Consider the following 13,096-nt stretch of genomic DNA (forward strand, 5'->3'; position numbering starts at 1 on the left):
GAACAATGGTGAAAATCTGTGAACCTGTCAGAAAATATGTTTTCTCCCCCTAAAGTTCTCTAAGAAATATGGAAATTGCAAAGATGTCAAGAAAACCTCTCTAGATTACAGAAATTTTCAAATGGAATAGGCTTCCTTGGGAAGGAAGTAGGTCCTTAAGCAAAGGTTACATTACCACCTGTTAAGGGTATTATAATAGAAATTCTTTTGGGGTGTGGATTAGGCTAGATAGCTGCTTAGATTCCCTTCAACTCTGAAAATTTGTGATTTTGTGAAAAGCAGAAAATACTTTCTTTTCTAAAAAATTTCTAAAAATGACTAAACTTTTTAGTATACTCTAAAAACGAGTCAACACTTACATAGGGTTTTAAAGTTTTCAAAGTGTTCTACATAAATCATCACTTTTGATTTCACGACAACCTTGAGTTAAAAGGCTCTTATTATTTCACAGATGCACGAACTGCCTAGTATAAGGTTACACAATATTAAGTATCCAGCAAGATTCAGACTCAGGTCTTGCTGCCTCCAAGTCCAGCACTCTATCCACTAGACCAATGAATTCCCTTTCCTTCTCAGTTCTTTCTATGCTTCTAGGAAAATTATTATTTTTTGAGCTTTGGTTGAATTATATGGGGCAACTCAATGGATAGAGTGCCAGGCCTGGAGTCAGAAACATGAATTTTCCTGAGTTCAAATCTGGCCTCAGACACTTACTAGCTATGAGACCTAGAGCAAGTCACTTCACTCAGTGTGCCTCAGTTTCCTCATCTGCAAAATGTGCTGGAGAAGGAAATGAGAAGCCATTCCAGTATCTTTGTCAAGAAAACCCCAAATGAGGTTGTGAAGAATTGGGCATGACTCAAATAACTGAACAACATATGGATCATATGACCTCTGAAGTCCCTTCTAACTTCAAAAGCTCAAGCAAATATTAAATTTAACAAGTCATAGGCAAGAGATTAAAATTGTACCTAGAATTTTCTAAATTATTTTTCAGTATATTATAAGTGATCAAATTGAACAAGTTAGTGAAAAAAGAATGACAAAGATGGATCAAACATATAAAGTGGTTTTTTTTTTTTATCCTTAGGAAAACGCCATTATATCTTGTGTAAACAAGCAGAATGGAGCGTATGTAGCATTTAGTGGTTGCCTTGTGAATTTATGAAGATTCTCTAAAATTTTTGACTATGAAGATATGACAACAATGGTGCTGGGAGGAGGTGAAGATGATGCACATATAATAGACAGGACCATGGAGAGCTAAAATCAATTCTGGATTCCCTCTAAAAACAACAACTAACTACCTTTGGAGAAGTTCTTGAGGTATTTCTCATTTGAGGCAGGCAGCTAAGCTACATAGTGAATAGAACATTAGAATTGGAGTCAGAAAGACTAGAAATTAAATCCTGCCTCAGGTATTTATTAGGTGTGCAAGAAAAAGCAAACCACTTAACCTTCTTTCTTCAACTGTAAAATCTGGATAATGATAACATCTGTCTCCAGAATTGTAGTAAAGATCAAATGAGATAATATTTGTAAAGTGCTAAGTACAGTACCTGGTACATAGGTGCTTAATAAATGCATTTTTCCTTTCTTCATTCATCTCCCACTGGGTAGTAGTTTGGCCATATTGTTCTCCCAACATTTAGCCTGAGATTTGCATTGAGAGGATGATATATTTTTTTCCCCTTTTTTGAAATAGAAAGGAGTAATTTGGAGGCATATGGTACTTAGTAAGTATAAGATGTGCTAAGTGCCACACTGCAGGTTTTCATCAGTTTGAAAGGATTGGGTACCCAAGATTTTTCTTGTCATCATTTATAATATTGTTTCTATGGGAGAATACATTCAGAACTCTGAAAAACTGATCTCCACATACATTTTAGGATATCTGCAGGAAAATGTTGAAGCTTAAGATGTGACTGGTTTATTGTAATAAAAAAAATCTGTAACAGGGGTTGCTTTGGGCTACACACCCATTTTCTTTGTTTAGCAATAATCATAAGTGCAAAAGATGGTTCACAATTCCCAGCACTTTAGTGCTTGCCATATAGTAAGAACCTATGTTCTTTTTACTCATTCATTTAAAGATCTCAATCACATATATAAACTTACCTGCCCAGCTTTGGCATTTTCACAAACAAAAGCTTCATAGAATCTGGGAAACTCAGGAGCATTGTCATTCACATCTAAAACCTTTATTGTGACAGAAACACTTCCAATTTGTGTGGGATTGTCTGAAGATTAAAATAAAAATAGAATATAGAAAGAATAAATTATTCAGGGACTTAGAAAAAATAACTTATTAAGGGAAACATTGTGTTGACTTGGCCATACTAGTTATTCCTTAATAAATGGATGAATTACACACAAATATTTTAATATAAGAAGGCCATGGTACATAGCTAACATAAAGAGTCAGGTAAAGAGACAATGAAAAACTGAACAGGAACCAGGGATGTGAGAGGGAAGAAGGAATAAATTGCTAGGTAGAGAGAAGAGACATGAGGAACAGCAGGTGTCAAATTTATCTAAGAAAATTCTAATTTCTTGACTTAGCTTTGACTTAAGATTATAAATGTATCTAAAACGCCAACTTATACTTTGGGATTTATTTAAGATAGTGCATACCTATTCTGATATACATTCAAACTTTCTGTATCAAGGAATTCTGCTCTGAAATTACATTTCATGAAAATATAAATAACTCAGCATTTAGAGATTAAACTAAGGTTATATCAGAAGATTTTTGAAACAAATATATGTACCATGTATGAGTTGGGTACAACTTAAGGTCCAACTAGGCACATACATTTTTGGGAACACTTATATTTAAAAATGAGTTTCCTTGTTATTGCCTTACCCTTGTTCTCTACTCTGTTTTAGTTATCACTCCAGTTAGAACAATGGAAGAGAATAAACATTATGAAATCTTGAGGGTGGGAACTGATGAAGGGAAGAGAACCATCTTTCAATAGCAATGCTGATTTATCAACTTTACTAGAATGCCTTCCTAGCTCACTTTTCCTCCTTCCCCTTCCCCCTTCCCACAAAGTGCATTCTCTTAAAATATGCCTTCCCCTATTACTTTCATTCATCCAGCATTAGGAACATTCTGTGCACCTTATTGATTCCCAAGTCTATATTTGGTTGCCTTTTCTTATACAGAAGCTCTTTTAGAGTAAGATCTATCTCTTATACAAAAGTGTTACATACAATGAAAAATCAATTATCATAGAATCATAGCTCTACAGTTAGAAAATTTCCCAGAGACTATCTCATTTTATAGATTAGAAAACTGAGGACTAAATGTTAATTGGCTTACCTAAAGCTACAGAGGTGGAAAGTATTAAAGGTAGGATTTGAACTCATTCATTCTGATTTGAGTCAGTGCACTAAACTGGCTTTTTTTATAGTGACCACCATAATGACCAAAGGGCATCTGGTTCAACTTATATCTGACCAATCTGATACAATCCAAACAATAAACATTTATTTAGCATCTACTACGTGCTAATTACTGTGCTACATGCTGAGGAGGAGTTAATGATTTATTTTCAATTTCTGCCCCCAAGGAGCTTACAATCTAAAGGGGAAGACAACCTACAAAACGAGGCAGGAGTGTAGAGGGACAACAGAGGGGACACAGCATGGGGGTTTGTTCCATAAAACTGACACCTATCAGAGCAGCAGTTACAGAGTGGAGTAAGTTGAGAATCTAGTTTCTATACAGGAAGGCATTAGATGGAGTTTGACACCACTCTCTCTAGCTTTCCAATCAAATAGAAGACTCAGGGAGGTGGTGTCAATCAAGTCTATGCTTAATAGCATGTTACTAAGATTAGAAAAGATGAGCTTAACTTGGGAGCAGGAATCTCCTGTGGAACTTCTCTTCTAGTTATGTACTCTGGAGCCAAGCAGAACAAGTCTTAGTTTTATTCAAGTATTTTAAGGAGTGACACATGGAATGAAAATTATCATATTCTCCTTAAGTCTTTTCTACCTGTCAGTTTGGTCAAATGATCCTTGTTTTGAGTTCCATCAACATACTGGTTGCCCTTCTTTAGATTTTCTCTGGTTTATGTTATTTCTAAAGAATGTCCTTCCTGCAAAAATGGATATAGCATTCAAATATGCTTTAACTAGGGTAGAGGGAGCAGAATTTTTTTTTTACTTACCTCACCCTGAACATTATGCATTTAAGAATGTAGCTCAATTCAGAATAGCTTTCTTAGCTTCTGCTACTAACTTATATGGACTTTTAATTATACAGTTATTATATGATTATACAAAACTGCACACACACATATATGTATATATACATATATATATGTATATATATATAAACATGCACACATATGTGTGTATCAGTGGTTATCTGTCTGTCTCCATATTTGCACAATTAATTCTTTTTTCAAATTCAGGTACAGATTTATAATTCTAAAATTTTAATTTCACCATAGGTTTATCCTATCATTCCAGTCTATCGAGATATTTTTTATATGTACTTGGTCATGGAGAATGTTAGCCATTAGGTTTCTCTCTTAGCTTCATGATATCTTATAAATTTGGTAAGCATGACTTTTATATTTTTATCCAAATGTTATTAGAAAACTACTGAGTAGAGCAGGACCATGGACAGAGTCCAGTGACATTTCACTGGGCCTTCTCTTATTTTTAAGACAAATTCTAGAATCTTGAAAAGTTAGCATTAGAAAGGACCTTAGAAGTTGTATAATTCAAACCTTTCTTTTACCTGTGAGGACATTGAGGGTTAGATTAAGTGGCTCGCCTCAATTATATAAGTCACTGGTAGAGCTGTGATTCCCATTTTCTCTTGTTTTCAAGAATAACAAAATATGCATACAACACAAGTTATAGAAATTTTCATATAAAAATACCAATATTTACTCACTAAGAGATCCAGCTATTCTACTTACTCATTTCCATAGCCAGGACAGTGATATTATGCCATGAGATCTCCTCTCGGTCAAGGGGTCTTGCAGTCATAAGAGCCCCTGTTGTAATGTCAACATAAAAGAATCTTCCAGGGTCACTGCTTCTGTCAATTGAATATCTGTAAAATATGTATTAGGAAATTATATTTTCTTTAGAAGAAAATAATGCAGAGTATCCCATCATGCAGTGGACCATGCAGTATATGAAGACATGGTTCAGTAGATTCTGTAACAGAAATTAACTCAAAAAAACTATCCCTACCAATAATGATTGAGAAGAGGTTGCCTTATCATGTGCAAATCAGTTAGATCTTTATACTTAATTTTTTTTACCTATGAAATGAGAATGATATAACAATAGTGCTAGCCTTTATTGGAGGGATGGTTTAAGGATTTAATTCTAAGCCTGTTTTAAAACTATTTTATTCAAATGTGTTTAAAAAGAATTATATATATATAGTCCCTTTAGAGCATCTCTTTCTGACAAAGCTTTAATATAAAAAATTTCTGAGGATACATTTGTTTTTGAAAGGCAGCATAGTGTAGTGGCTAGGGTTCTGTACTTAGAGTCAGGAGAATCATCTCGATTTAAATTCTGTGATAGATGCTTATTAATTATGTGATTATGGGAAATTCACTTAATCTCTTGTTGCCTCAGTTCCCTCATTTATAAAATGTTGACACATTTCAACAGAGCTGTGTGATGAAAACATTTTTAAAACCTTGAAGCCTCATACAAATAAGCTATTGCTATTATTGAAGTGAATAGGAGAGCTGCTAGAAAACTTTTTTTTTAAAATAACACCAGGGAGTTGTGCAGCTTTTTGTCTATCACTTCAGGAAATGACAGTCTTATTCTTTGGGCTGAAAACCAAGCTACTTATAAACAAAGAAATTTCAAGGAAGCAGGGTCCAGGAACAGAGAGGGACTAGATAGATAGGAAGGCTTTAAGAGTTAGGAGAGCAAGGATGAAAATTAATACCTTCTCTTTGATAAGTTAAAAAAAATTCTGTTTAGGGCTTTTCTTTTTAATTTGGAAGCATTGAAGTGATTATAGAGGGCTTTAATGGAATTATAAGTTATTTGACTGGTAGAACCTAAAAACAAGAAGAAAATAAAGATTTCTTAAAATGTAATAAAAATAACAGTTAAATAAACTACTGATAAAAAAGTTGAAGTTTCATGAAGGAGGTACTTAATTTGAATGTAGATATTTATATTTCACTAAATCTTGCTTTCAATGACATATCATTTTCTTATGCATAGAATTTCATGTTATTGATTATTACAGTCAAAAGATCACCTGCTGCATACAGACCATATTCTTCTTTCTGAAACCCCTTTATTGTCTCTTTTCAATGAGAAGAGAGAGTTTCCTTGGCAAATTATCTTATTTACCTCAATTACCTCCTTTTCTCCTAATCTATAAAGACTTGCTATTTAATCACATTTTAATTATTAATAATTATTTATATAAAAAGTATTTCTAATGCCCTCATGAAAGTAAAGTAAGCTATATGTGGGCAGAGAGGCCCTTTTATCTTTGAAGCAATTTCTTGCCCAGAGTTTTAAGGTACAGAAAGAAGATGGAGGCAGAGACAGATATCCTATTCACCATGCAGAGATAGCTAATGGTCACTGTACTCAGATGGCTATATTCTGGTGCGATCACTATTACAACAATGACCTAAGCCTCTACTTGCTATGATTAGGATAGCATCAGAGCTTAGATCTAGAAGTAGGGATATAAGTTGCCCCTGGAATTATGAGGAATTGGGGCCTCTAGGGTAAGTTGAATTTGGCACAGAGATTCCAGGGTGTCTGAACCATGAGTTTCTGGAAACCATATCCTGGTGAAATGGGAGAAAGACAAACTTGCTCCTTCCACAATATTAAAATGCTCTAGTGGTCTGAAGTTCCTGGCCTTTGAAAACTGGCTATAGACCTATAACTACTGTCCCTAATCATTTTATCACTTGAGAAAAATGGAGGTGCCGGTCTGCTTTGGGAAAAATAGTGGGAGAATCAACTCTTAAAATATTATTAATTTTCTTTGTATTATAAAATGTTTGTGTTTGAATATGAATGGCCTGTGAAATGACATGAAAGATAGAATGAAATAGTTTGAAGGGGACCAAATTGGTATTTCTCTAATTTTAGTATTTTACTTCCATATTCTATCTTCATTTTCCTGGATAAATCAATATGGAATTGAAAATAACTTGGGTTAGCGCAAGAATCATCAACTTAATATGTGGTCTGAGCACCCTCTGGTGAACATTTGGGGAATACTACATCTATTGGGAAAGTCCACCCATGTGCACTGAATATCTTCAGATATAACTATTGGGATAGGGCTTCCTGGTGTTTCTTGTATTTCTTAGTTAATGAATGAATTAATTATATAACCTATATCTCTGTAGATTGCAGAAATTAGTGGGAAAAGCTATTGGTCAAAGGATATAGGTTGGACAGCATAATAAATATTATTTTAAATTTTTTCCCCATAAATTTGCAGACAAGGCCATTCAAGACAGGATCGCATGGTAATCATTGCTTTAAATTACGGATATGTAGGAATATCCCAACCAGTTAGCCTTTAAACTCATGAATTTGAATTTCGAGTCATCAAAATTGTAGTCATAGTATCTGAGAAAAATAATAGTCTTTGAAGTTTTAGCCCTGAAAACAGAGGTGTTCAAATTAGTGACAGCCATTTTAGATAATATTGTTCTAAAACAAAATAAAACAAAGAACCTAATTTCAGCCCTCCCTGTAAAAACACACACACACACACACACACACACACAGACACACACACACACACACAGACACACACACACACACACACACACACACCTACACACACCCCAACACAAAAACTTTAGCCCTATTCTTCCTAACATTCTTAATTGGTTCTCTGAAAGCTAAGATTAGGTGAAATGAAATGAAATACAATAAGTTCCAGAGGAACACATATAAATAGGTCTTTAGCTGAATGATGGCTCAACAGGATTTCATGGCTTTTTCACTAGAAATTGGCAATCAGGTAATAGTGATATTATTGCTAAAAAAATGAATATGAGAAAACTTCATAGAAAATGTGAATAATAGAAAAGTACTGAATATTAAAATAGATTTAAAATGAATAATTGACCAAACATCAGTGATAAGAGCTTTTCTTACAGAGTCCTATCATTCATAATTAGAATTCCTCTCTTTGCTCCTAAATGGATTATTGGTGGAGTGAGTGTTTGCATGCAGAGCAGTCTAATTTGAAGTAATTTTCAAGAGGTAAGAGAATCAATGAAAAAAAATTGGACAGAAGAAAAATGTTTTCATATAAATGGAAAATAACTGAATGGGACATCCTAGTATGGCTTATGCAGGCTTTTATATGTTCTCTGTTATAATTTCTTGCTTGTAATAGAAGAGCAGCATGCCTTTCAAAGGCTGATCCATGTACCTCTCAGAGTCCCTGAGAAACTTTCAAATAGTTTGCAAGTCAAAACTATTTTCATAAAAATACTGACATTTTAACATAGAATATGATAAATATCAGTAGATAAAAGATATATACTAAAGCTTTTTGTGGGAGGGATCTTCAATACTTTTTGGGAGTGTTAAGGAATAGTGAGACAAAAAGTTTGAGAACTACTGATATAGCAGAAAGAAGGTCTGGTCTTGGAGTCAAGAAGCTTTAGATTCAAGTCCCATTTCTGACATGACCATGAATAAATCACAAAGCTACTTCATGCCCCTGGGAATTCTCTTAGACCAGAAGTTAAAGAAAAGTTGCAGGTTTGCATTAATAGAAGGGGTTCACACATTATGAGTTCTCTACACTGATGAAATCATAATTCTAGTTCACCTCTACCTACCTCACACATTCCTAAAAAGGCAAAATGAGCAAATTTATATGCCAGATTGTATTAATAGAATACCTATTGTGCTTATATTGTATCATTTTCATTCACTTAGTGGTGGATACCACTGAGGGAAATTGATACATGATATATGAATTCCATGCATAGAATAAGTGTGGGATTCAAAAGGCAGACTCAACTACTTGGCCACCAAAATAGGCTCACTTACCAGCAAACAAGTAGTTTTGTGTTTTTTGGAAATATTTCAGGCATTAGCCAAAAATTCAGAAGAAACCAAAACTGTATTTTGTTTATATTTTGATAAGCCTACTTAACACCAAACATATATGATAATTTTATCACATATAGAAAAGAAAATTAATTTGAAAGTTCTATCCATTGAAATAAGGATTGGCCCTTTAACATTTAATATTTTAAATTGTGATGAAATGTTGATACTGAATGATTTGAGATGCATTTTTGATTTGAGATTATAAAATGTCTGTCTTCTATGCAAAACACATATAGAACAAAAATATGAGATGACTAAGAAGAATGCAAAAAATGAAAAATGTTTTAGAAGAAAATAATACTTGCAACAAGGAAAGAAGGAATGACATAAGGAAGGTACCAGAGGCAAATTATACTTCCTCTAAACATAAATTATAGTTAAAATAGATTCTGGCTAACTCCTGAATGTCCTGGAAGTTATTCTCTACTTGTGTGACTTCTGTTCTGGTCAGGACCACAGGGAGGCAGTGGAAGCTAGAGTTGGATACAGGTCATCTGCTTCAAGCAGCTGTTTCCTCCCTCCTGAATTACACTGAATTAGGTTTAGTTTCAACTACTTGTTTGATGTTTTCAGTAGCTCATTTTCTTTCTGTTGAGTATACTTATGAAGGGCTAAATTCCTTTCTAAAATGTGGGGATATTAGAGAACTATTTCTGAAATTTTGACATTACTAAAATTTCCCTTTTTTTTTAAGCTACATTTTTGCTAATAGGACCAGTTTTGTGCAAAGTTTCTAGAAATCCTCCCTCATTCCCACCACACCCCTGCCAATGGCACTGTAAGGACAGATATTGTTTGGAATTTAATATGATCTTTAGATTAGTGTATAGGCATTCTTAATTAAGCCATCTGTGGATAGATTTCTTAGGGTCTATGAACCAGAATGGGAAAATTTTACATATTTATTTCAATATATATATTTATATATTACATGTTGCATATTTATTTATTTTCATTAACTTCTAACTGAAATTTAGCATTTTATTTATTTTAAAACATCATTCTGAAAGGGCGTCTTAGAATAGGTTTGGCAGACTTCCAAGCTGTCTATGACATACACAAAATATTAATAACTTTTTGATTAGAGGGAAAACCTTTTCATTGACAATAGTACTTTAAGAGCTATTTGTCTTATTTATGCTCATCACATTATCATATCATGAACCAATTTTTCCAATTTGACAATGGGAGAGTGCAAAGAAAGAGATTGAAACTATGAACATGTTAAGATCCCCACATTGATGTTGTTGTTTCAAATTGAGATCTCTCTATATTCCCAGGTTGGAAGCACAGGGTCTACTTACGATTGATCCTACCACTGATTAGGCTGGGATCACTGAAGTGCTGTTTCCAATTTGTGCCAGTTTAGTGATTCTTAGATAACCTGTTGAGCCTCCATCTCTTGGAAAACTCACCATTTTGATGCTGAACTAAATGTGAACATCCCAGCAGCATAGCTCAAAACTCCTGAGCTTAAGTGATCTGCCAGCCTCAGCCTCCCCAGTAGCTGAGATTATAGATATGCATCCCCCACCTAGCCTAGTTTCCATTTTCCAAATGAACCTGTCAGAATTGGAATAGGATTATATATGACTAAAGTATTGCTACTATTTAAAGGTTGTTGCCTTCTAGAAGTTAAAACAGTAAAAGTTATACAAAAACTGAAAACTGAGGATGAAGTTTTTTGGAAAGAAAAGGGTACCTACTAAAATTGGTACACTACCAATTTTAAGTGACTAAGGACATTCACACTCAGAATGGGGGCATTTTCATTGAGAATCATATAACTTCTATGAAGAGTTGAGAAATGAATTGTAAATAGTGTAAAGGGGACAGCAATATTCACAGAGGCAGATTTTCAACTCAAATTCAGACATTCCCTAATGAGAACCTAGCCTACTCAACATTGATACCAAACATTTTCATTTAGATGAAAACTGGTGCCAGGTGGGGAAAACATCCTGGTAACCAACAGAGAATTTGACAGATCAGAGGATATTTAAAATGAGCTAACTGCACTAATGCTCCAAATTCATTTTCCTGTATTGTGGGCTTCAACAATTAACATGGCAGATGGCCTCAAACATCCTCAAAATACTGGTCTTTTGTGCTAAGCCTCAGAGACTTGGCAATTGCTTTTGGAAAATCGATGTGTCATACTGCTCATCAGCTGTTTGGAGTTTTGTTCCAAGTCTGACATGAAACCTCCATTCCCCAGGCAACTCTCTAATATTATAACTGGCAAAGAACATGCAGAACTGCATTAGTAGAGAGAATTTCCTAACTGGGAGTTCCCTACACCAATGAAAACACAGGTTGAGTAAAAAAAAAAAAAAAAAAAAGCATTGCTCAAGTAGATTTATATATATAGTGCTTTATATACATTTGAAATAAAGTAGCTTGGGTAAAGTTTGAAATTCTATACAACTATTTTTATCACTACACTGTCACATTTAACAATAACAATTTCTAGCATTTATATCTTGCTTCAAAGTTTTCAAAGTGCTTTATACTTGATCCTTGCAGCAACACTGAGAGATAGGTGCTATTATAATCCTTATTTGTCTGATGAGGGAAACAAAGGCATGTAGGGGTTTGTCCTGAGTCACACAGCTTGTAAATGTTTGAGATCACATGTTCATTCAGGACTTTTTGACTCAAGATTCTGTGCTCTATCCCAAGCATCACATAATAATGGCAGGTAGGTGATAGTGGGGATAGAGCACAGGAATAGATGAATAAACTAAAGCCAGGAAATAGTAAATATAGTAAAACAATAAATAAGGACATGTAGGTGACATAGTGGGTAGATAGATGCCAGGTTTAGAGTCAAGAAGACTCATCCTTGTGAGTTCAAATCTGGCCTCAGACATCATTTGTGTGATTCTGGACAAATCACTTAACCATATTTGTCTTAGTTTTTTCATCTATAAAATGAGCTGGAGAAAGAAAGGGCAAACCACTTCATTATCTTTGTCAAGTAAACCCCAAATGGGGTCACAAAGAATGAGACACAATTGAGCAACAGCAACAAAACAATAATAGTTAAACTGAGGACTGTGCAGTTCATAAAGTAGGGTTTAACTCAGTCCTTTTTTCTAACTTAAAATCCTATATTCTTTTGCATTCTTTATACTTATATTGCCTCTTGAAAGAAGTATCTTGATAAGAAGGTTGAGCTTCCTAATAACCATAAATTTATTAGACTAAAGTCCAAGTGGAAATATGCCCTACTCTGATTGGATTATAGCTGCACACTCAAATTGTTCCCTGGCAATGGGCATGGTTTACATGTGAGTTTCCAAAATGATATAGAATCATATGATTTTAAACAGAGGAAATGAGAAAAAAGGAGCATATAATCAGGGGGTGAAGAAAATGGAGAAGAAGTAAGGAGGGAAAGGGGTAGTGGTGGGAAGAAGTGTTAATGCTCAGTACATACAAGAAAGGGGTAGATTCCAGGATATGGGAAGAGGATGAAATCTGCGGAAAAACCTGATTGAGTTGTTGGTCACATCTGGGTCCTTGGCAGAAATGATTTGTATGGTGGTTCCAATCTCCACATCTTCAGGCACCTCCACAAAATAAAAGCCAGGATCAAATACAGGAGGCTCATCTACATCTTCCACGCTGATGTGCACTGTGGTCGTGTCTTGGAAAGGGCCTAGGTTCAGAAAGCGAACTTCCAGGTGGGGATTGGATCCCTCTACTTTCAAGGTGTAGCTTTTCTTGCTTTCAAAACTCAATGGCTGAAAAGGGATTATAAGGAGTTCTCAGTTAATCACTTGAATAAATAATGGCTATTTCTAATGATGGTTGATCAAAAAATCTCTTTTTATAGCAGATCTGGAGAGTAAAGAAATGTATCTATGTTCTCTAGTCTTTCTTTGTCCCAGAGTTTGAATTCAGGTTTATTCCTGATACCTTGGGTAAGGAAAGTAGGGAAGAAGGCAGATGATCCCGGGATTATTAACAA

General features: G+C 34.5%; 1 protein-coding gene across 4 annotated transcripts in view; it reads right to left on the reverse strand.

Annotated features, from left to right (window-relative positions):
• Positions 1–13,096, reverse strand: part of CDH20 (cadherin 20) — a 274,337-nt gene that overhangs the window by 19,804 nt on the left and 241,437 nt on the right. For all 4 annotated transcript variants that reach the window (XM_074279063.1, XM_074279060.1, XM_074279062.1 and 1 more), the window contains 3 exons: positions 12,616–12,869; positions 4,944–5,080; positions 2,119–2,240 (listed from right to left, as the gene is read on the reverse strand). In XM_074279063.1, the coding sequence (XP_074135164.1) occupies positions 2,119–2,240; positions 4,944–5,080; positions 12,616–12,869 (513 nt within the window). The remainder of the gene's footprint in view (positions 1–2,118; positions 2,241–4,943; positions 5,081–12,615; positions 12,870–13,096) is intronic.

The sequence above is a fragment of the Sminthopsis crassicaudata genome, chromosome 1 (genome assembly GCF_048593235.1).
Source record: "Sminthopsis crassicaudata isolate SCR6 chromosome 1, ASM4859323v1, whole genome shotgun sequence".
NCBI classification, from domain to species: Eukaryota; Metazoa; Chordata; class Mammalia; order Dasyuromorphia; family Dasyuridae; genus Sminthopsis; species Sminthopsis crassicaudata.